This window comes from Oncorhynchus kisutch, unplaced genomic scaffold (genome assembly GCF_002021735.2).
Source record: "Oncorhynchus kisutch isolate 150728-3 unplaced genomic scaffold, Okis_V2 scaffold3306, whole genome shotgun sequence".
In the NCBI taxonomy this organism is placed as follows: Eukaryota; Metazoa; Chordata; class Actinopteri; order Salmoniformes; family Salmonidae; genus Oncorhynchus; species Oncorhynchus kisutch.
Genome location: NW_022265251.1, coordinates 387,346 through 410,212, shown reverse-complemented (window position 1 = coordinate 410,212; position 22,867 = coordinate 387,346). Strand labels below are relative to the sequence as shown.

General features: G+C 45.8%; 1 protein-coding gene across 1 annotated transcript; it reads left to right on the top strand.

Annotated features, from left to right (window-relative positions):
• The first annotated feature begins 978 nt into the window (after positions 1–978).
• Positions 979–21,113, top strand: LOC116371485 (UPF0764 protein C16orf89 homolog). The gene is made up of 7 exons (XM_031820386.1): positions 979–1,413; positions 2,068–2,220; positions 8,998–9,148; positions 9,453–9,570; positions 10,636–10,798; positions 18,738–18,878; positions 19,210–21,113. The coding sequence occupies exons 1-7, from the start codon at positions 1,239–1,241 to the stop codon at positions 19,311–19,313; spliced, it is 1,005 nt and encodes a 334-aa protein (XP_031676246.1). The 5' UTR covers positions 979–1,238; the 3' UTR covers positions 19,314–21,113.
• The last annotated feature ends 1,754 nt before the right edge of the window (positions 21,114–22,867 follow it).

Genomic DNA, 22,867 nt, shown 5'->3' with positions numbered 1-22,867 from the left:
TACAGAGATTCTATTAAACTACAGGTACTATAGAGATTCTATTAAACTCCCGGTACTATGTAACTATATGACTGTAACTATAGAGATTCTATTAAACTACAGGTACTATGTAACTATATGACTGTAACTACAGAGATTCTATTAAACTACCGGTACTATGTAACTATATGACTGTAACTACAGAGACTCTATTAAACTACAGGTACTATAGAGATTCTATTAAACTACAGGTACTATGTAACTATATGACTGTAACTACAGGTACTATGTAACTATATGACTGTAACTACAGAGATTCTATTAAACTACAGGTACTATAGAGATTCTATTAAACTCCCGGTACTATGTAACTATATGACTGTAACTATAGAGATTCTATTAAACTACAGGTACTATGTAACTATATGACTGTAACTACAGAGATTCTATTAAACTACAGGTACTATGTAACTATATGACTGTAACTACAGAGACTCTATTAAACTACAGGTACTATAGAGATTCTATTAAACTACCGGTACTATGTAACTATATGACTGTAACTACAGGTACTATGTAACTATATGACTGTAACTACAGGTACTATGTAACTATATGACTGTAACTACAGAGATTCTATTAAACTACAGGTACTATGTAACTATATGACTGTAACTACATGTAGCCATAAACCACAGACATGATCTATTCATTTCCCTTATCTGGTTTTCGGTGTAGGCAAGGCTATACATTGGACAACATAACTGTCTTGGTTTACACTATGAATGCCTGCACCCCCCATCTCTGTCATCAAATGTATGACATTTATAGAAACATTAATATAATTAAACACGCCTTGACACCCTCTCTCACTCTCTCCACGCCCCCCCCCCCACCCCCCACCCCTCTTACACTTTCTGTACCCCCTCAATAATAACTTTAGATTTTCCAATTCCATCACAGGCAGATTAGAATGTGCTCTGCCTACTCCAGGAAGTTACAAAGCATTGAATCAAATTCCTTGAAGAAACCATTTCGATTTGGACGAAATGCAACTAGCACACATTGTATTAGCCTAATTTAATAAAACTGAATTCCCAGCTTCTCAATCGATCGAGCCACGTGACAGCTTGTTTTCGCCAAACAAGCACATCACCCTTGCAAATCACTCTTGCAAATCAGGTATATGCGCTGCGTCAACCGTTTGGGGTTTAGCCTAGGGCGGCTATTTCTTGACTTTTAGTAGCCTATATCAGAACATGGCTAGGTTTGTAGTAGAGGTGTTTTTTGCCCTTGTTTTCTCCGCCACCAATGCGGCGCAGGAGGAGGTCATTGATGTGATTCTAGCCAGCCTCGCCAAAAGCGCATCGTTCCTGGAGCAAGAGCACCGTAACATCAACCTAGACGGAGTGGTCGGGTACATCATCCTGCAGGGTGAGTAGTATACTAGCGTCATTATTATCACTGCCGTTTGTGTCATTCTATATGGGGGGTGGGGGTGGGGGGGGGGGGTAACAGTAAGGTCTGCACACTGTAGCATACACTGTATCTGATACTGTGTATCATATATTCTCCTAATTAGCACCTTTAATGAGGACGTTTCGATCCACAAGGATCTTCGTCAGGTCCAACGGAATACAAGTGCGCACATAGACTACCCAAATATCCGAGTAAATATACTGTATGTCCAGGAAACGTGGATTATTTTGATACATGTCTGGACATTAAATTGTAGTCTATTTATGTGGTTGTTTTGTTAGACTATTGCTGGCTCAGCAAGTCAGCATGCACCAAATGCTTCCCGTTCCCGCTATTGCGGTGTCCCGCATAACAAGGCACAGTTCTTCAGGCTGTCTGATTGGCTATGTGGCATCAGTGTCATGTTGATTTGAAAGAAAACAGTATGTGATGTGATTATTTTTGTCGATATGAAATAGAAACCTTTATGGTTGATCAAAGTGTGTTATTGTGTTTTTGTGGGTGTGTCAACATTGTAGATAGGAGAGCCAAAGATGACTTCAGTCACTTAATAATTACAGATGTCTTTTGAAAACATCTCTTTCCATGTCCTTGTTCTCCGGGCCCCAGCGGAGTTGAAGGAAGCAGTGAGGACGTGGCCCCACACTGACCCTCTGAGCTGGTCTCAGCGCACCGCTACGGTAACCCTGGTCAAGAGGTTGGACCAGAGCCTGGCTAAGGCTGTCACCGAGCTGGAGAAGACTGACCCCAAATACTACAGAGGTAAATACTACTACACCTCTCTCTCTGTCTCTCTGTCTCTCTCTTTCCCTCCCTCTCTCTCTCTCTCTATCTCTACCTTTCCCTCTCTCATGCTCTCTCTCTTTCTCTCTATCATCCCCCTCTCTCTCTCTCTCTCTCTCTCTCTCTCTCATCCCTCTCTCTCGCTCTCTCTCCCCCTCTCTCTCTTTCCCTCCCTCTCTCTCTCTCTCTCTCTCCCCCTCTCTCTCATCCCTCTCTCTTCCTCTCTCATGCTCTCTCTCTCTTTCTCTCTCTCTCTCTTTCCCTCTCATCTCTCTCTCTCATCACTCTCATCTCTCTCTCTTTCTCTCTCTCTCTCTTTCCCTCTCATCTCTCAATTCAATTCAATTCAAGGGCTTTATTGGCATGGGAAACATGTGTTAACATTGCCAAAGCAAGTGAGGTAGACAACATACAAAGTGAATATATAAAGTGAAAAACAACAAAAATGAACAGTAAACATTACACATACAGAAGTTTCAAAACAGTAAAGACATTACAAATGTCATATTATATATATATACAGTGTTCTAACAATGTACAAATGGCTAAAGGACACAAGATAAAATAAATAAGCATAAATATGGGTTGTATTTACAATGGTGTTTGTTCTTCACTGGTTGCCCTTTTCTCGTGGCAACAGGTCACAAATCTTGCTGCTGTGATGGCACACTGTGGAATTTCACCCAGTAGATATGGGAGTTTTTCAAAATTGGATTTGTTTTCAAATTCTTTGTGGATCTGTGTAATCTGAGGGAAATATGTCTCTCTAATATGGTCATACATTGGGCAGGAGGTTAGGAAGTGCAGCTCAGTTTCCACCTCATTTTGTGGGCAGTGAGCACATAGCCTGTCTTCTCTTGAGAGCCAAGTCTGCCTACGGCGGCCTTTCTCAATAGCAAGGCTATGCTCACTGAGTCTGTACATAGTCAAGGCTTTCCTTAGTTTTGGGTCAGTCACAGTGGTCAGGTATTCTGCCGCTGTGTACTCTCTGTGTAGGGCCAAATAGCATTCTAGTTTGCTCTGTTTTTTTGTTAATTCTTTCCAATGTGTTAAGTAGTTATCTTTTTGTTTTCTCATGATTTGGTTGGGTCTAATTGTGCTGCTGTCCTGGGGCTCTGTAGTGTGTGTTTGTGTTTGTGAACAGAGCCCCAGGACCAGCTTGCTTAGGGGACTCTTCTCCAGGTTCATCTCTCTGTAGGTGATGGCTTTGTTATGGAAGGTTTGTGAATCGCTTCCTTTTAGGTGGTTGTAGAATTTAACAGCTCTTTTCTGGATTTTGATAATTAGTGGGTATCGGCCTAATTCTGCTCTGCATGCATTATTTGGTGTTCTACGTTGTACACGGAGGATATTTTTGCAGAATTCTGCGTGCAGAGTCTCAATTTGGTGTTTGTCCCATTTTGTGAAGTCTTGGTTGGTGAGCGGACCCCAGACCTCACAACCATAAAGGGCAATGGGCTCTATGACTGATTCAAGTATTTTTAGCCAGATCCTAATTGGTATGTTGAAATTTATGTTTCTTTTGATGGCATAGAATGCCCTTCTTGCCTTGTCTCTCAGATCGTTCACAGCTTTGTGGAAGTTACCTGTGGTGCTGATGTTTAGGCCAAGGTATGTATAGTTTTTTGTGTGCTCTAGGGCAACAGTGTCTAGATGGAATTTGTATTTGTGGTCCTGGTGACTGGACCTTTTTTGGAACACCATTATTTTGGTCTTACTGAGATTTACTGTCAGGGCCCAGGTCTGACAGAATCTGTGCATAAGATCTAGGTGCTGCTGTAGGCCCTCCTTGGTTGGTGACAGAAGCACCAGATCATCAGCAAACAGCAGACATTTGACTTCGGATTCTAGCAGGGGGAGGCCGGGTGCTGCAGACTTTTCTAGTGCCCTCGCCAATTCGTTGATATATATGTTGAAGAGGGTGGGGCTTAAGCTGCATCCCTGTCTAACCCCACGACCCTGTGTGAAGAAATGTGTGTGTTTTTTGCCAATTTTAACCGCACACTTGTTGTTTGTGTACATGGATTTTATAATGTCGTATGTTTTACCCCCAACACCACTTTCCATCAGTTTGTATAGCAGACCCTCATGCCAGATTGAGTCGAAGGCTTTTTTGAAATCAACAAAGCATGAGAAGACTTTGCCTTTGTTTTGGTTTGTTTGATTGTCAATTAGGGTGTGCAGGGTGAATACATGGTCTGTTGTACGGTAATTTGGTAAAAAGCCAATTTGACATTTGCTCAGTACATTGTTTTCATTGAGGAAATGTACGAGTCTGCTGTTAATAATAATGCAGAGGATTTTCCCAAGGTTACTGTTGACACATATTCCACGGTAGTTATTGGGGTCAAATTTGTCTCCACTTTTGTGGATTGGGGTGATCAGTCCTTGGTTCCAAATATTGGGGAAGATGCCAGAGCTAAGTATGATGTTAAAGAGTTTTAGTATAGCCAATTGGAATTTGTTGTCTGTATATTTGATCATTTCATTGAGGATACCATCAACACCACAGGCCTTTTTGGGTTGGAGGGTTTTTATTTTGTCCTGTAACTCTTTCAATGTAATTGGAGAATCCAGTGGGTTCTGGTAGTCTTTAATAGTTGATTCTAAGATCTGTGTTTGATCATGTATATGTTTTTGCTCTTTATTCTTTGTTATAGAGCCAAAAAGATTGGAGAAGTGGTTTACCCATACATCTCCATTTTGGATAGATAATTCTTCGTGTTGTTGTTTGTTTAGTGTTTTCCAATTTTCCCAGAAGTGGTTAGAGTCTATGGATTCTTCAATTGCATTGAGCTGATTTCTGACATGCTGTTCCTTCTTTTTCCGTAGTGTATTTCTGTATTGTTTTAGTGATTCACCATAGTGAAGGCGTAGACTCAGGTTTTCCGGGTCTCTATGTTTTTGGTTGGACAGGTTTCTCAATTTCTTTCTTAGATTTTTGCATTCTTCATCAAACCATTTGTCATTATTGTTAATTTTCTTCGGTTTTCTATTTGAGATTTTTAGATTTGATAGGGAAGCTGAGAGGTCAAATATACTGTTAAGATTTTCTACTGCCAAGTTTACACCTTCACTATTACAGTGGAACGTTTTACCCAGGAAATTGTCTAAGAGGGATTGAATTTGTTGTTGCCTAATTGTTTTTTGGTAGGTTTCCAAACTGCATTCCTTCCATCTATAGCATTTCTTAATGTTACTCAGTTCCTTTGGCTTTGATGCCTCATGATTGAGTATTGCTCTGTTTAAGTAGACTGTGATTTTGCTGTGGTCTGATAGGGGTGTCAGTGGGCTGACTGTGAACGCTCTGAGAGACTCTGGGTTGAGGTCAGTGATAAAGTAGTCTACAGTACTACTGCCAAGAGATGAGCTATAGGTGTACCTACCATAGGAGTCCCCTCGAAGCCTACCGTTGACTATGTACATACCCAGCGTGCGACAGAGCTGCAGGAGTTGTGACCCGTTTTTGTTGGTTATGTTGTCATAGTTGTGCCTAGGGGGGCATATGGGGGAGGGAATGCTGTCACCTCCAGGCAGGTGTTTGTCCCCCTGTGTGCTGAGGGTGTCAGGTTCTTGTCCGGTTCTGGCATTTAGGTCACCACAGACTAGTACATGTCCCTGGGCCTGGAAATGATTGATTTCCCCCTCCAGGATGGAGAAGCTGTCTTCATTAAAATATGGGGATTCTAGTGGGGGGATATAGGTAGCACACAGGAGGACATTTTTCACTGTTAGGATAATTTCTTTTTGAATTTCTAGCCAAATGTAGAATGTTCCTGTTTTGATTAATTTAATGGAGTGAGTTAGGTCTGCTCTATACCAAATTAGCATACCCCCTGAGTCCCTTCCCTGTTTCACACCTGGTAGTTTGGTGGATGGGACTACCAGCTCTCTGTAACCTAGAGGGCAACCAGTGGGTCCATCTCCTCTATACCAGGTTTCTTGCAGGATGACAATGTCTGTATTACCGATTTCTTTGGTGAAGTCCGGGTTTCTGCTCTTTAGGCCAAAGGCAGATGACCTCAGGCCTTGGATATTCCAGGATAATATTGTGAAGGCTTTTTGTTCCATAGAGTGTCCAATGTTGTTGGTCGTGGTTTAGCCTCAGGCCAGTAAGTGTGAGCAAAGCCTGCTGAGCATCTGGTACATGCCATTGGCTTGGGCGAGTGTGAGAGTGGGGGTTGGGACTGTTTGCCCGCTCACTACCTGGGCGTATGTGTGGCTTCCATGTTGAGGCCCTCTTTGCGGGGGTGGGGTGCATGGGGTGGGCAGGAGTGGCATAGGTCTGATCTGAGGGGGCCTAAATGGAGTGTGGGCATGGTTGACGTGGGGGGGTGTTGATTGGTTGGGGTGGGGGTGTGGATGTGTCTGGGTGTACTGTGGTCTGGATGTAATTCCTCTTGGCGTGGGTCCTCTATGTGTAGGTCCAGGGGGAGGTCCTGCAGATCTGGGAGGGTGTCTCGCTGGTCTGGGTGGGGTGTCTATTGATCTGTTGCTCCTGTGTGGAGTGTTGGGGATACGTTTGAGAGCGATGTCCTTTAGAGTCCGGGCAAAGGTGGGCACTGCTGCCTTGTAGAGGTGGACCTGGTCATAGAGGCTGTTCAAGTCCAGGGTGGAGTGGTGGGCCAGGAAAACGTTTGGTTTTGAGGCACAGTCACGGGAAATACTTGCATTTACCCGCTGTATTGTGGCGGGGTGGAAGTCTTTTCGTGGTAGCAGGGTGGAGATAACCACTTGTGCGTTGGGGAAAGTAGAAGAAGCCTTTTCAATCACTCCCTTCAGTGCTGTGGCCACTCTTTCCTGCTGTGCTCTCAGGTCGTTTGTGCCTGTGTGTATTATTATGTGGCTGGGTGAGCCTAGTTTGGCCTCAGACAGAAGGTCTAGGGCACGCTGGGTGTTTGGACACCAGAGTTTAGACACACTGTGTTTGGGGAAAAGTATTTTTTCTTCTATATATTTCCCATTTGAGTCCATAAGTAGTACAATCTGTGTCTTGTGTTTGTCCTCAGTGGGTGTGGGGGGGTTGACAGAAGGGCTATCAGGGTGGCTGACAGGGGGGGTGCTCAGAGGGGGTGAGAGCCTCTGGGCTTGGGGTTCTTCATTTGTCTGTTGTGCTGTGATGTCGACTCTATGGTCAGGGTCTGGTGTGGACTGTTCTGCTGTGATGTCGACTCTATGGTCAGGGTCTGGTGTGGACTGTTCTGCTGTGGTGTCGAGACTTTTGTTGGGTGCTGAGGTGGGCTGTTCTGCTGGCTTCTCTGTGGGGGTGGCCACCTCTCTAGTGGGTTGTTCTCTGTCACACGCCGTCCCCCTCAACTTCTCCTCCATCCCCCTCACCCTCTCCTCCATCCCCCTCAACCTCTCCTCCACCAGCAGTCTGATACTCTCCTCTAGTGCTCTGTTCTGCTCCTCTTTCTCCTGTTGTATTTGTCTCACCACTGTCCAAAGTGCAGATATGTCTCTGTCCACCTCCAGCTCTCCGGGTCTGGTTAAGGGGCTGTTGTTGTGCTGGACTGTTGTCTGGGTCTGTGCTGACTGAAGTGTAATCACCTGCTGTTCCAGCTCCACCTGCCTTATCTCCAGCTGGGTGAATTTGTCCTTCATTTCAATGAGGGAGTGGTAATCTGTGCTGGGAGGTTGACCCTCCGCTGGGGGTTGCTCATCTGTGGGGTTACATAATGAAGAGGTCTGGTCTGATCCTCTCGGGGTGGGGGTATCTTTATCAAGGGAGAGTTTCTCCTGCTGAGCTAATTCTTTGATTAGGTGAAAGTCCAGCTGAAACTGTTTGTGGTTACGCTGTACCATCACTGTTCCGGACTTATAGATATTTATATTACTTAACTCAGAGTCCTCGTTGTCAAGTATTCTGAGTTTCCACCCCTCGTTAATCCCCCCTCTCGTAACAGAGGGGTAGTGTGCTAATATAGCACTGTGCCATGCCAGGGGATGGTTTGTGTGGAAGATAAGGTTGCTGATGTTCCCATTTTTGTAATAGTCAGCAAAAAGTGTCTCTTGATTTTCCATAAGGAGCTTCATTTTGTAATCTTTTCTTGCCTTCTCGTTCTTTACATGTACAGGGTACTGTATTTTAATTACCTCTGAACAGCGGGAGGGAGCTTCTAAGGCCTCTCCACTTGGTTGGGGTAGACTGTGTGACTCTCCTGCCATTGTTGGGCTAATGAGCTTTGACACCTCTCACTTGACACGTCAGTGCTATTTGAAGCTGTATCAAGCTTGGCAGAATTATGTTAGAATTAGAGTTAGAAATCCTTATAAGGTAATGTTGTGTATTTTTCTTCTTGGCTTTTGGAAAAAAAAAAATATAGTTTCAGACTAAGCATTACTCACTCAGTTCCAGGTTGGATGGTGTTTTCAGGTTTCTGTTGTTTTCCAGAGAATTTGCTGTATAGAGAAACAAATCTTGGTAGTTGTGAACCTTCCAGGTGATTCCGTAATTCCGTCCAAAATCAGGTTGTAGGTTTTAAGTTTTGATTTGAAGTAGGGGTTATGTTGTAGAGGGTAGAATCCAGTATGTGTTCCTGACAAAAAATCTAAGTTTATCTAACTCCTAATCTATCTTTTTTAAAGAAAATGCTGAAAAATGCAGGAGCTCATCTGATTGTGACTTCCTCTCTGTCTATCTCTCTCTCTCTCATCACTCTCATCTCTCTCTCTTTCTCTCTCTCTCTCTCTCTGTCTCTGTCTCTCTCTCTCTCTCTGTCTCTCTCTCTCTCTCTGTCTTTCTCTCTCCTGTAGAGTTTGAGCCTCTGTTGAGCTGGACCTTCTGGTCAGTACCTCATGAGTGGAGCTCCACAGATCCCTCTCTGGCCTACTCCTCCGGTCGAACCATGGAGTGTTACGATGAGACGCAGAGCGACAAGTGTATGACCCTGCTACTGGGAACATGGTAAACACACACACGCACGCACACACACACACGCACACACCGCGCTTATTGAGCGGCACAAGGTGATGCCTCACTAAATCTCATGTATTTCAGTGTGGCAGTAGGAGGGTAATAAAACCCAGAAGGCCTACAGCTTCCGTTGGCCAGGTTGCTAATACATTTTTCTGCCTGTATATGTGTGTACGTGCCTGTGTGTCTGTGTACGTGCCTGTGCGTGTGTGTACGTGCCTGTGTGTCTGTGTATGTGCCTGTGTGTCTGTGTACGTGCCTGTGTGTGTGCTTGTTATATGTGATGGTTTGTCAGGAAGAACAACGGGACTCCTTGCATCGTGACCAAGTCATGTCGTGACACAATGACGAGGTTTGGATGTCCTAACTACTCCCTCTCTCACCAGCTGCTCTACTTCATGCTGGGAGCCAATGTGAGAACACACACACACACACACACACACGCACGCACGCACGCACGCACGCACACACGCACACACACACACACACACACACACACACACACACACAAGCACACACGCACGCACGCACAAGCACACACGCACGCACACACACACACACACACACACACACACACACACACACACACACACACACACACACACACACACACACACACACACACACACACACACACACACAAGCACACACGCACGCACGCACAAGCACACACGCACGCACACACACACACACACACACACACACACACACACACACACACACACACAAGCACACACGCACGCACGCACACACACACAAGCACACACACACACACACACACACACACACACACACACACACACACACACACACACACACACACACACACACACACACACACACACACACACACACACACCTCTAACTTTCTGTGCTCCACTCCTGTCTTCCCCAATTTCCCTCCCTCCCTATCGCTCCCTCCCGATCTCTCCCTCTCCCTTCCTAACCCCCTCCCTCTCTTCCTCCTTCCTTGCCTCCCTCTCTCCCTCCCTAACCCCCTCCCTCCCTCCTCCCTCTCTCTTCCTCCCTCCCTGCCTCCCTCCCTCTCTCCCTCCCCAACCCCCTCCCTCCTAACCCCCTCCCTGCCTCCCTCTCTCCCTCCCTAACCCCCTCCCTCCTAACCCCCTCCCTGCCTCCATCTCTCCCTCCCTAACCCCCTCGCTCCCTGCCTCCCTCTCTCCCTCCCTAACCCCCTCCCTCCCTCCTCCCTCCCTCTCTCTTCCTCCTTCCCTGCCTCCCCCTCTCCCTCCCTCCCTGCCTCCCTCTCTCCCTCCCTAACCCCCTCCCTCCCTGCCTCCCTCCCTAACCCCCTCCCTCCTCCCTCCCTCTCTCTTCCTCCTTCCCTGCCTCCCTCTCTCCCTCCCTAACCCCGTCCCTCCTAACCCCCTCTCTCCCTCCCTCCCTCTCTTCCTCCCTAACCCCGTCCCTCCTAAACCCCTCTCTCCCTCCCTAACCCCCTCCCTGCCCTCCTCCTCCAGAGAGGTTGTTCTGCCATGTTGAAGGGGGACATGCGTACGTCGCGTGCTAACCTAACAGAGAGACAGTACCAGGGGATATTCTGCTCCAACATGCTGAAGGGAAACATGGACATCATACAGAATAACTTCACCGGGGAGACCCAGGACATCTTCATCGAAAACAGTCAGTCTCAAATTACACCTTATTCCCTATATAGTGCACTACTTTTGACCAGAGCCCAATGGGACCTTATTTCCTAGACCAGAGATCTATGGCACCCAATTCCCTATATAGTGCACTACTTTAGACCAGAGATCTATGGCACCCAATTCCCTATATAGTGCACTACTTTTGACCAGAGCCCAATGGGACCTTATTCCCTATATAAAGCACTACTTTAGACCAGAGATCTATGGCACCCTATTCCCTATATAGTGCACTACTTTTGACCAGAGCCCAATGGGACCTTATTCCCTATATAAAGCACTACTTTAGACCAGAGATCTATGGCACCCAATTCCCTATATAGTGCACTACTTTAGACCAGAGATCTATGGCACCCAATTCCCTATATAGTGCACTACTTTAGACCAGAGATCTATGGTACCCTATTCCCTATATAGTGCACTACTTTAGACCAGAGATCTATGGCACCCTATTCCCTATATACAGGCAGGGGGGAGGAGGGTGTCGAGGGGAGGGGTGGAGCAGGAGGGAGAGCACCCATAACCCCTCTCCTCATTCACACCCCAGCTCAAACCCCTCCTCTTACACCTGCCACTGGCCTATGCCTCTGAGTCCAGACCGTATTCCTCCCTCCCTCCAATGCTGGAAGACTCCTCTGCAGAAGCACAGAACCATACTTTTACTGAACCCTCCTTCACTCTCTCTGAATCATATATATATATGGGTATGCTTGTCATCGGGCAAGAATTAGGGAGTTTTTAGGCTAAAAAGAAACAGAATGGAGCTAGGCAAAGGCAAAATCCTATTTGTATTTATTTTTTATTTCACCTTTATTTAACCAGGTAGGCAAGTTGAGAACACCTTTATTTAACCAGGTAGGCAAGTTGAGAACACCTTTATTTAACCAGGTAGGCAAGTTGAGAACACCTTTATTTAACCAGGTAGGCAAGTTGAGAACACCTTTATTTAACCAGGTAGGCAAGTTGAGAACACCTTTATTTAACCAGGTAGGCAAGTTGAGAACAAGTTCTCATTTACAATTGCGACCTGGCCAAGATAAAGCAAAGCAGTTCGACAGATACAACGACACAGAGTTACACATGGAGTAAAACAAACATGCAGTCAATAATACAGTATAAACAAGTCTATATACAATGTGAGCAAATGAGGTGAGAAGGGAGGTAAAGGCAAAAAAGGCCATGGTGGCAAAGTAAATACAATATAGCAAGTAAAACACTGGAATGGTAGATTTGCAATGGAAGAATGTGCAAAGTAGAAATAAAAATAATGGGGTGCAAAGGAGCAAAATAAATACATAAATTAAATACAGTTGGGAAAGAGGTAGTTGTTTGGGCTAAATTATAGGTGGGCTATGTACAGGTGCAGTAATCTGTGAGCTGCTCTGACAGTTGGTGCTTAAAGCTAGTGAGGGAGATAAGTGTTTCCAGTTTCAGAGATTTTTGTAGTTCGTTCCAGTCATTGGCAGCAGAGAACTGGAAGGAGAGGCGGCCAAAGAAAGAATTGGTTTTGGGGGTGACTAGAGAGATATACCTGCTGTAGCGCGTGCTACAGGTGGGAGATGCTATGGTGACCAGCGAGCTGAGATAAGGGGGGACTTTACCTAGCAGGGTCTTGTAGATGACATGGAGCCAGTGGGTTTGGCGACGAGTATGAAGCGAGGGCCAGCCAACGAGAGCGTACAGGTCGCAATGGTGGGTAGTATATGGGGCTTTGGTGACAAAACGGATTGCACTGTGATAGACTGCATCCAATTTGTTGAGTAGGGTATTGGAGGCTATTTTGTAAATGACATCGCCAAAGTCGAGCATTGGTAGGATGGTTTGTTTTACAAGGGTATGTTTGGCAGCATGAGTGAAGGATGCTTTGTTGCGAAATAGGAAGCCAATTCTAGATTTAACTTTGGATTGGAGATGTTTGATATGGGTCTGGAAGGAGAGTTTACAGTCTAACCAGACACCTAAGTATTTGTAGTTGTCCACGTATTCTAAGTCAGAGCCGTCCAGAGTTGTGATGTTGGACAGGTGGGTAGGTGCAGGTAGCGATCGGTTGAAGAGCATGCATTTAGTTTTACTTGTATTTAAGAGCAATTGGAGGCCACGGAAGGAGAGTTGTATGGCATTTAAGCTTGCCTGGAGGGTTGTTAACACAGTGTCCAAAGAGGGACAGAAGTATACAGAATGGTGTCGTCTGCGTAGAGGTGGATCAGGGACTCACCAGCAGCAAGAGCGACATCATTGATGTATACAGAGAAGAGAGTCGGTCCAAGAATTGAACCCTGTGGCACCCCCATAGAGACTGCCAGAGGTCCGGACAGCAGACCCTCCGATTTGACACACTGAACTCTATCAGAGAAGTAGTTGGTGAACCAGGCGAGGCAATCATTTGAGAAACCAAGGCTGTCGAGTCTGCCGATGAGGATGGGGTGATTGACAGAGTCGAAAGCCTTGGCCAGATCAATGAATACGGCTGCACAGTAATGTTTCTTATCGATGGCGGTTAAGATATCGTTTAGGACCTTGAGCGTGGCTGAGGTGCACCCATGACCAGCTCTGAAACCAGATTGCATAGCAGAGAAGGTATGGTGAGATTCGAAATGGTCGGTAATCTGTTTGTTGACTTGGCTTTCGAAGACCTTAGAAAGGCATGGTAGGATAGATATAGGTCTGTAGCAGTTTGGGTCAAGAGTGTCCCTCCCCCCTTTGAAGAGGGGGATGACCGCAGCTGCTTTCCAATCTTTGGGAATCTCAGACGACACGAAAGAGAGGTTGAACAGGCTAGTAATAGGGGTGGAAACAATTTCGGCAGATAATTTTAGAAAGAAAGGGTCCAGATTGTCTAGCCCGGCTGATTTGTAGGGGTCCAGATTTTGCAGCTCTTTCAGAACATCAGCTGAAAGGATTTGGGAGAAGGAGAAATGGGGAAGGCTTGGGCGAGTTGCTGTGGGGGGTGCAGTGCTGTTGACCGGGGTAGGAGTAGCCAGGTGGAAAGCATGGCCAGCCGTAGCAAAATGCTTATTGAAATTCTCAATTATGGTGGATTTATCAGTGTTGACAGTGTTTCCTATCTTCAGTGCAGTGGGCAGCTGGGAGGAGGTGTTCTTATTTTCCATGGACTTTACAGTGTCCTAGAACTGGGGTGGCAACATTTACATAAAGAGGGGTTGAACAGGCTAGTAATAGGGGTGGCAACATTTACATAAGAGGGGTTGAACAGGCTAGTAATAGGGGTGGCAACATTTACATAAAGAGGGTTGAACAGGCTAGTAATAGGGGTGGCAACATTTACATAAAGAGGGGTTGAACAGGCTAGTAATAGGGGTGGCAACATTTACATAAAGAGGGGTTGAACAGGCTAGTAATAGGGGTGGCAACATTTACATAAAGAGGGGTTGAACAGGCTAGTAATAGGGGTGGCAACATTTACATAAAGAGGGGTTGAACAGGCTAGTAATAGGGGTGGCAACATTTACATAAAGAGGGGTTGAACAGGCTAGTAATAGGGGTGGCAACATTTACATAAAGAGGGGTTGAACAGGCTAGTAATAGGGGTGGCAACATTTACATAAAGAGGGGTTGAACAGGCTAGTAATAGGGGTGGCAACATTTACATAAAGAGGGGTTGAACAGGCTAGTAATAGGGGTGGCAACATTTACATAAAGAGGGTTGAACAGGCTAGTAATAGGGGTGGCAACATTTACATAAAGAGGGGTTGAACAGGCTAGTAATAGGGGTGGCAACATTTACATAAAGAGGGGTTGAACAGGCTAGTAATAGGGTGGCAACATTTACATAAAGAGGGGTTGAACAGGCTAGTAATAGGGGTGGCAACATTTACATAAAGAGGGGTTGAACAGGCTAGTAATAGGGGTGGCAACATTTACATAAAGAGGGGTTGAACAGGCTAGTAATAGGGGTGGCAAACATTTACATAAAGAGGGGTTGAACAGGCTAGTAATAGGGGTGGCAACATTTACATAAAGAGGGGTTGAACAGGCTAGTAATAGGGGTGGCAACATTTACATAAAGAGGGGTTGAACAGGCTAGTAATAGGGGTGGCAACATTTACATAAAGAGGGGTTGAACAGGCTAGTAATAGGGGTGGCAACATTTACATAAAGAGGGGTTGAACAGGCTAGTAATAGGGGTGGCAACATTTACATAAAGAGGGGTTGAACAGGCTAGTAATAGGGGTGGCAACATTTACATAAAGAGGGGTTGAACAGGCTAGTAATAGGGGTGGCAACATTTACATAAAGAGGGGTTGAACAGGCTAGTAATAGGGTGGCAACATTTACATAAAGAGGGGTTGAACAGGCTAGTAATAGGGGTGGCAACATTTACATAAAGAGGGGTTGAACAGGCTAGTAATAGGGGTGGCAACATTTACATAAAGAGGGGTTGAACAGGCTAGTAATAGGGGTGGCAACATTTACATAAAGAGGGGTTGAACAGGCTAGTAATAGGGGTGGCAACATTTACATAAAGAGGGGTTGAACAGGCTAGTAATAGGGGTGGCAACATTTACATAAAGAGGGGTTGAACAGGCTAGTAATAGGGGTGGCAACATTTACATAAAGAGGGGTTGAACAGGCTAGTAATAGGGGTGGCAACATTTACATAAAGAGGGGGTTGAACAGGCTAGTAATAGGGGTGGCAACATTTACATAAAGAGGGGTTGAACAGGCTAGTAATAGGGGTGGCAACATTTACATAAAGAGGGGTTGAACAGGCTAGTAATAGGGGTGGCAACATTTACATAAAGAGGGGTTGAACAGGCTAGTAATAGGGGTGGCAACATTTACATAAAGAGGGGTTGAACAGGCTAGTAATAGGGGTGGCAACATTTACATAAAGAGGGGTTGAACAGGCTAGTAATAGGGGTGGCAACATTTACATAAAGAGGGGTTGAACAGGCTAGTAATAGGGGTGGCAACATTTACATAAAGAGGGGTTGAACAGGCTAGTAATAGGGGTGGCAACATTTACATAAAGAGGGTTGAACAGGCTAGTAATAGGGGTGGCAACATTTACATAAAGAGGGGTTGAACAGGCTAGTAATAGGGGTGGCAACATTTACATAAAGAGGGGTTGAACAGGCTAGTAATAGGGGTGGCAACATTTACATAAAGAGGGGTTGAACAGGCTAGTAATAGGGGTGGCAACATTTACATAAAGAGGGGTTGAACAGGCTAGTAATAGGGGTGGCAACATTTACATAAAGAGGGGTTGAACAGGCTAGTAATAGGGGTGGCAACATTTACATAAAGAGGGGTTGAACAGGCTAGTAATAGGGGTGGCAACATTTACATAAAGAGGGGTTGAACAGGCTAGTAATAGGGGTGGCAACATTTACATAAAGAGGGGTTGAACAGGCTAGTAATAGGGGTGGCAACATTTACATAAAGAGGGGTTGAACAGGCTAGTAATAGGGGTGGCAACATTTACATAAAGAGGGGTTGAACAGGCTAGTAATAGGGGTGGCAACATTTACATAAAGAGGGGTTGAACAGGCTAGTAATAGGGGTGGCAACATTTACATAAAGAGGGGTTGAACAGGCTAGTAATAGGGGGTGGCAACATTTACATAAAGAGGGGTTGAACAGGCTAGTAATAGGGGTGGCAACATTTACATAAAGAGGGGTTGAACAGGCTAGTAATAGGGGTGGCGACATTTACATAAAGAGGGGTTGAACAGGCTAGTAATAGGGGTGGCGACATTTACATAAAGAGGGGTTGAACAGGCTAGTAATAGGGGTGGCGACATTTACATAAAGAGGGGTTGAACAGGCTAGTAATAGGGGTGGCGACATTTACATAAAGAGGGGTTGAACAGGCTAGTAATAGGGGTGGCAACATTTACATAAAGAGGGGTTGAACAGGCTAGTAATAGGGGTGGCAACATTTACATAAAGAGGGGTTGAACAGGCTAGTAATAGGGGTGGCAACATTTACATAAAGAGGGGTTGAACAGGCTAGTAATAGGGGTGGCAACATTTACATAAAGAGGGGTTGAACAGGCTAGTAATAGGGGTGGCAACATTTACATAAAGAGGGGTTGAACAGGCTAGTAATAGGGGTGGCAACATTTACATAAAGAGGGGTTGAACAGGCTAGTAATAGGGGTGGCAACATTTACATAAAGAGGGGTTGAACAGGCTAGTAATAGGGGTGGCAACATTTACATAAAGAGGGGTTGAACAGGCTAGTAATAGGGGTGGCAACATTTACATAAAGAGGGGTTGAACAGGCTAGTAATAGGGGTGGCAACATTTACATAAAGAGGGGTTGAACAGGCTAGTAATAGGGGTGGCAACATTTACATAAAGAGGGGTTGAACAGGCTAGTAATAGGGGTGGCAACATTTACATAAAGAGGGGTTGAACAGGCTAGTAATAGGGGTGGCAACATTTACATAAAGAGGGGTTGAACAGGCTAGTAATAGGGGTGGCAACATTTACATAAAGAGGGGTTGAACAGGCTAGTAATAGGGGTGGCAACATTTACATAAAGAGGGGTTGAACAGGCTAGTAATAGGGGTGGCAACATTTACATAAAGAGGGGTTGAACAGGCTAGTAATAGGGGTGGCAACATTTACATAAAGAGGGGTTGAACAGGCTAGTAATAGGGGTGGCAACATTTACATAAAGAGGGGTTGAACAGGCTAGTAATAGGGGTGGCAACATTTACATAAAGAGGGGTTGAACAGGCTAGTAATAGGGGTGGCAACATTTACATAAAGAGGGGTTGAACAGGCTAGTAATAGGGGTGGCAACATTTACATAAAGAGGGGTTGAACAGGCTAGTAATAGGGGTGGCAACATTTACATAAAGAGGGGTTGAACAGGCTAGTAATAGGGGTGGCAACATTTACATAAAGAGGGGTTGAACAGGCTAGTAATAGGGGTGGCAACATTTACATAAAGAGGGGTTGAACAGGCTAGTAATAGGGGTGGCAACATTTACATAAAGAGGGGTTGAACAGGCTAGTAATAGGGGTGGCAACATTTACATAAAGAGGGGTTGAACAGGCTAGTAATAGGGGTGGCAACATTTACATAAAGAGGGGTTGAACAGGCTAGTAATAGGGGTGGCAACATTTACATAAAGAGGGGTTGAACAGGCTAGTAATAGGGGTGGCAACATTACATAAAGAGGGGTTGAACAGGCTAGTAATAGGGGTGGCAACATTTACATAAAGAGGGGTTGAACAGGCTAGTAATAGGGGTGGCAACATTTACATAAAGAGGGGTTGAACAGGCTAGTAATAGGGGTGGCAACATTTACATAAAGAGGGGTTGAACAGGCTAGTAATAGGGGTGGCAACATTTACATAAAGAGGGGTTGAACAGGCTAGTAATAGGGGTGGCAACATTTACATAAAGAGGGGTTGAACAGGCTAGTAATAGGGGTGGCAACATTTACATAAAGAGGGGTTGAACAGGCTAGTAATAGGGGTGGCAACATTTACATAAAGAGGGGTTGAACAGGCTAGTAATAGGGGTGGCAACATTTACATAAAGAGGGGTTGAACAGGCTAGTAATAGGGGCATTTACATAAAGAGGGGTTGAACAGGCTAGTAATAGGGGTGGCAACATTTACATAAAGAGGGGTTGAACAGGCTAGTAATAGGGGTGGCAACATTTACATAAAGAGGGGTTGAACAGGCTAGTAATAGGGGTGGCAACATTTACATAAAGAGGGGTTGAACAGGCTAGTAATAGGGGTGGCAACATTTACATAAAGAGGGGTTGAACAGGCTAGTAATAGGGGTGGCAACATTTACATAAAGAGGGGTTGAACAGGCTAGTAATAGGGGTGGCAACATTTACATAACATGCAAAACCTTTATAAGTTGTAGTTTGTTTAAAACGAGACCATGATTTTACTTTCTATATCTTCCTCCCTCTCAACAGTACTGCTGTGTGGATTGGCTGGTTTCTCTGACTTTCTCAAAGTTGATTGGCTGCAGCACATTCTGAGGCTGCAGGATCAGGAAGTGGGATGTTTTACACAGCCCCACAGAAGAGTGAAGAGGAGAGAGAGAATGTTGAAGGGTGTGTGTCAAGAATATCTCTGGTGTTATTCATGGCCAAAATGCACACATACAGACACACACAGAGAGAACCAGCACGCACAGAAACACACACACACACACACACACGTACGCACGCACACACACACACACACACACACACACACACACATGTACGCACGCACGCACACACACACACACACACACACACACACACACACACACACACACACACACACACACACACACACACACACACACACACACAGAAACAGCCCAGAAAAACACACTCAGAAAAACAGAACCCAGTTTCAATAATGTTTTACTGTTTTATCTCCCCCTCCTCCCTCCAGATGGTTGTTCCAGTCACATAACAGGCGTGTCAGTGAGCGCTCTGGGAGGATACCTCAACTACTACCTGACAGAGCAGGACATCACCAAGAGACCACTCACCTGAATGTCAACCACCCTTCACCTGGCTGTGTGACCCTTCACCTGGATGTGTGACCCTTCACCTGGATGTGTGACCCTTCACCTGGATGTGTGACCCTTCACCTGGATGTGTGACCCTTCACCTGAATGTGTGACCCTTCACCTGAATGTGTGACCCTTCACCTAAATGTGTGACCCTTCACCTGGATGTGTGACCCTTCACCTGAATGTGTGACCCTTCATCCGGATGTGTGACCCTTCCCCTGGATGTGTGACCCTTCACCTGAATGTGTGACCCTTCACCTGGATGTGTGACCCTTCACCTGGATGTGTGACCCTTCACCTGGATGTGTGACCCTTCACCTGAATGTCAAATACCCTTCACCTGGATGTGTGACCCTTCACCTGGATGTGTGACCCTTCACCTGGATGTGTGACCCTTCACCTGGATGTGTGACCCTTTACCTGGACATGTGTCCTAAATAGCACCCAATTCTTTACTTATACCACTACCTCTGACCAGGCAAACCCATCGGGCTCTGGTGAAAAGTAGTGCACTATGTAGGGCAGTGTGTATCCATCCTCTCTTGGGGACACCCAGTCGTTCTATGGGTTTCATCTATTCCACAGCACCAGGGGTGGAAACCACTTAACTAAAACACTCTAAAGTCATTTTACTTCAGTCGTTTTTGGAGGAATCTGTACTTTACTATTTATATTTTATGACAACTTTGACTTTTATTTCACTACGTTCCTAAAGAAAATAAATGCACTTTTTCCTCACAACATTTTCCCCGACACTCAAAAGTACTCGCTACATTTTGAATGCTTTAGCAGGAGAGGAAAATGGTCAAATTCACGCACTTATCAATATAACATCCCCTGGTCATCTCTACTGCCTCTGATCTGGCAGACTCACTAAACAGAGAACATCCCCTGGTCATCTCTACTGCCTCTGATCTGGCAGACTCACTAAACAGAGAACATCCCTGGTCATCTCTACTGCCTCTGATCTGGCAGACTCACTAAACAGAGAACATCCCCTGGTCATCTCTACTGCCTCTGATCTGGCAGACTCACTAAACACACTTATCAATATAACATCCCCTGGTCATCCCTACTGCCTCTGATCTGGCAGACTCACTAAACAGAGAACATCCCCTGGTCATCCCTACTGCCTCTGATCTGGCAGACTCACTAAACACACTTATCAAAATAACATCCCCTGGTCATCTCTACTGCCTCTGATCTGGCAGACTCACTAAACAGAGAACATCCCTGGTCATCTCTACTGCCTCTGATCTGGCAGACTCACTAAACAGAGAACATCCCCTGGTCATCTCTACTGCCTCTGATCTGGCAGACTCACTAAACAGAGAACATCCCCTGGTCATCTCTACTGCCTCTGATCTGGCAGACTCACTAAACAGAGAACATCCCTGGTCATCTCTACTGCCTCTGATCTGGCAGACTCACTAAACAGAGAACATCCCTGGTCATCTCTACTGCCTCTGATCTGGCAGACTCACTAAACAGAGAACATCCCTGGTCATCTCTACTGCCTCTGATCTGGCAGACTCACTAAACAGAGAACATCCCCTGGTCATCTCTACTGCCTCTGATCTGGCAGACTCACTAAACAGAGAACATCCCCTGGTCATCTCTACTGCCTCTGATCTGGCAGACTCACTAAACAGAGAACATCCCTGGTCATCTCTACTGCCTCTGATCTGGCAGACTCACTAAACACAAATGCTTTGTTTTTAAATTATGTCTGAGCGTTGGAGACCCTGGCTGTCCGTAAATAAATAACAAACAGAAAATGGTTCCGTCTGGTTTGCTTAATATCAGGAATGAAAAATTATTTATGTATTTACTTTTGATACTTCCGTATATTTAAAACCAAACACTTTAAGATTTACTCAAGTAGTATTTTACTGGGTGACTTTCACTTTTGCTTGAGTCAAGTATGATAATTGGCTAGCACACTTGATTCAACTTGTCAACTAATCGTCAAGCCCTTTGATTACTTGAATCATGTGACCTAGTTCAGGGCTACAACAACATTGTGTAAGGTCTGGGGGTCCCAGGGAAGTGGTTTGAGAAGCCCTCATGTAGGGAATAGGGCTCTTTGGGACACAACACAGGGCTACAACAACATTGTGTAAGGTCTGGGGGTCCCAGGGAAGTGGTTTAAGAAGCCCTCATGTAGGGAATAGGGCTCTTTGGGACACAACACAGGGCTACAACAACATTGTGTAAGGTCTGGGGGTCCCAGGGAAGTGGTTTGAGAAGCCCTGATGTAGGGAATAGGGCTCTTTGGGACATAACACAGGGCTACAACAACATTGTGTAAGGTCTGGGGGTCCCAGGGAAGTGGTTTGAGAAGCCCTGATGTAGGGAATAGGGCTCTTTGGGACACAACACAGGGCTACAGCAACATCGTGTAAGGTCTGGGGGTCCCAGGGAAGTGGTTTGAGAAGCCCTGATGTAGGGAATAGGGCTCTTTGGGACACAACACAGGGCTACAACAACATCGTGTAAGGTCTGGGGGTCCCAGGGAAGTGGTTTGAGAAGCCCTGATGTAGGGAATAGGGCTCGTTGGGACACAACAACATTGTGTAAGGTCTGGGGGTCCCAGGGAAGTGGTTTGAGAAGCCCTGATGTAGGGAATAGGGCTCTTTGGGACACAACAACATCGTGTAAGGTCTGGGGGTCCCAGGGAAGTGGTTTGAGAAGCCCTGATGTAGGGAATAGGGCTCTTTGGGACACAACACAGGGCTACAGCAACATCGTGTAAGGTCTGGGGGTCCCAGGGAAGTGGTTTGAGAAGCCCTGATGTAGGGAATAGGGCTCTTTGGGACACAACACAGGGCTACAACAACATCGTGTAAGGTCTGGGGGTCCCAGGGAAGTGGTTTGAGAAGCCCTGATGTAGGGAATAGGGCTCGTTGGGACACAACAACATTGTGTAAGGTCTGGGGGTCCCAGGGAAGTGGTTTGAGAAGCCCTGATGTAGGGAATAGGGCTCTTTGGGACACAACACAGGGCTACAGCAACATCGTGTAAGGTCTGGGGGTCCCAGGGAAGTGGTTTGAGAAGCCCCGATGTAGGGAATAGGGCTCTTTGGGACACAACACAGGGCTACAGCAACATCGTGTAAGGTCTGGGGGTCCCAGGGAAGTGGTTTGAGAAGCCCTGATGTAGGGAATAGGGCTCTTTGGGACACAACACAGGGCTACAACAACATCGTGTAAGGTCTGGGGGTCCCAGGGAAGTGGTTTGAGAAGCCCTGATGTAGGGAATAGGGCTCGTTGGGACACAACAACATCGTGTAAGGTCTGGGGGTCCCAGGGAAGTGGTTTGAGAAGCCCTGATGTAGGGAATAGGGCTCTTTGGGACACAACAACATTGTGTAAGGTCTGGGGGTCCCAGGGAAGTGGTTTGAGAAGCCCTGATGTAGGGAATAGGGCTCTTTGGGACATAACACAGGGCTACAACAACATTGTGTAAGGTCTGGGGGTCCCAGGGAAGTGGTTTGAGAAGCCCTGATGTAGGGAATAGGGCTCTTTGGGACAC

Coding starts and splice junctions, on each gene's coding strand:
- LOC116371485 (XM_031820386.1), top strand. CDS start 1,239: ATGGCTAGGTTTGTAGTAGAGGTGTTTTTTGCCCTTGTTTTCTCCGCC. Junction 10,799..18,737: donor GGACATCTTCATCGAAAACA/GTCAGTCTCAAA, acceptor CCCTCTCAACAG/TACTGCTGTGTGGATTGGCT. Junction 18,879..19,209: donor GAGAGAGAGAATGTTGAAGG/GTGTGTGTCAAG, acceptor TCCTCCCTCCAG/ATGGTTGTTCCAGTCACATA.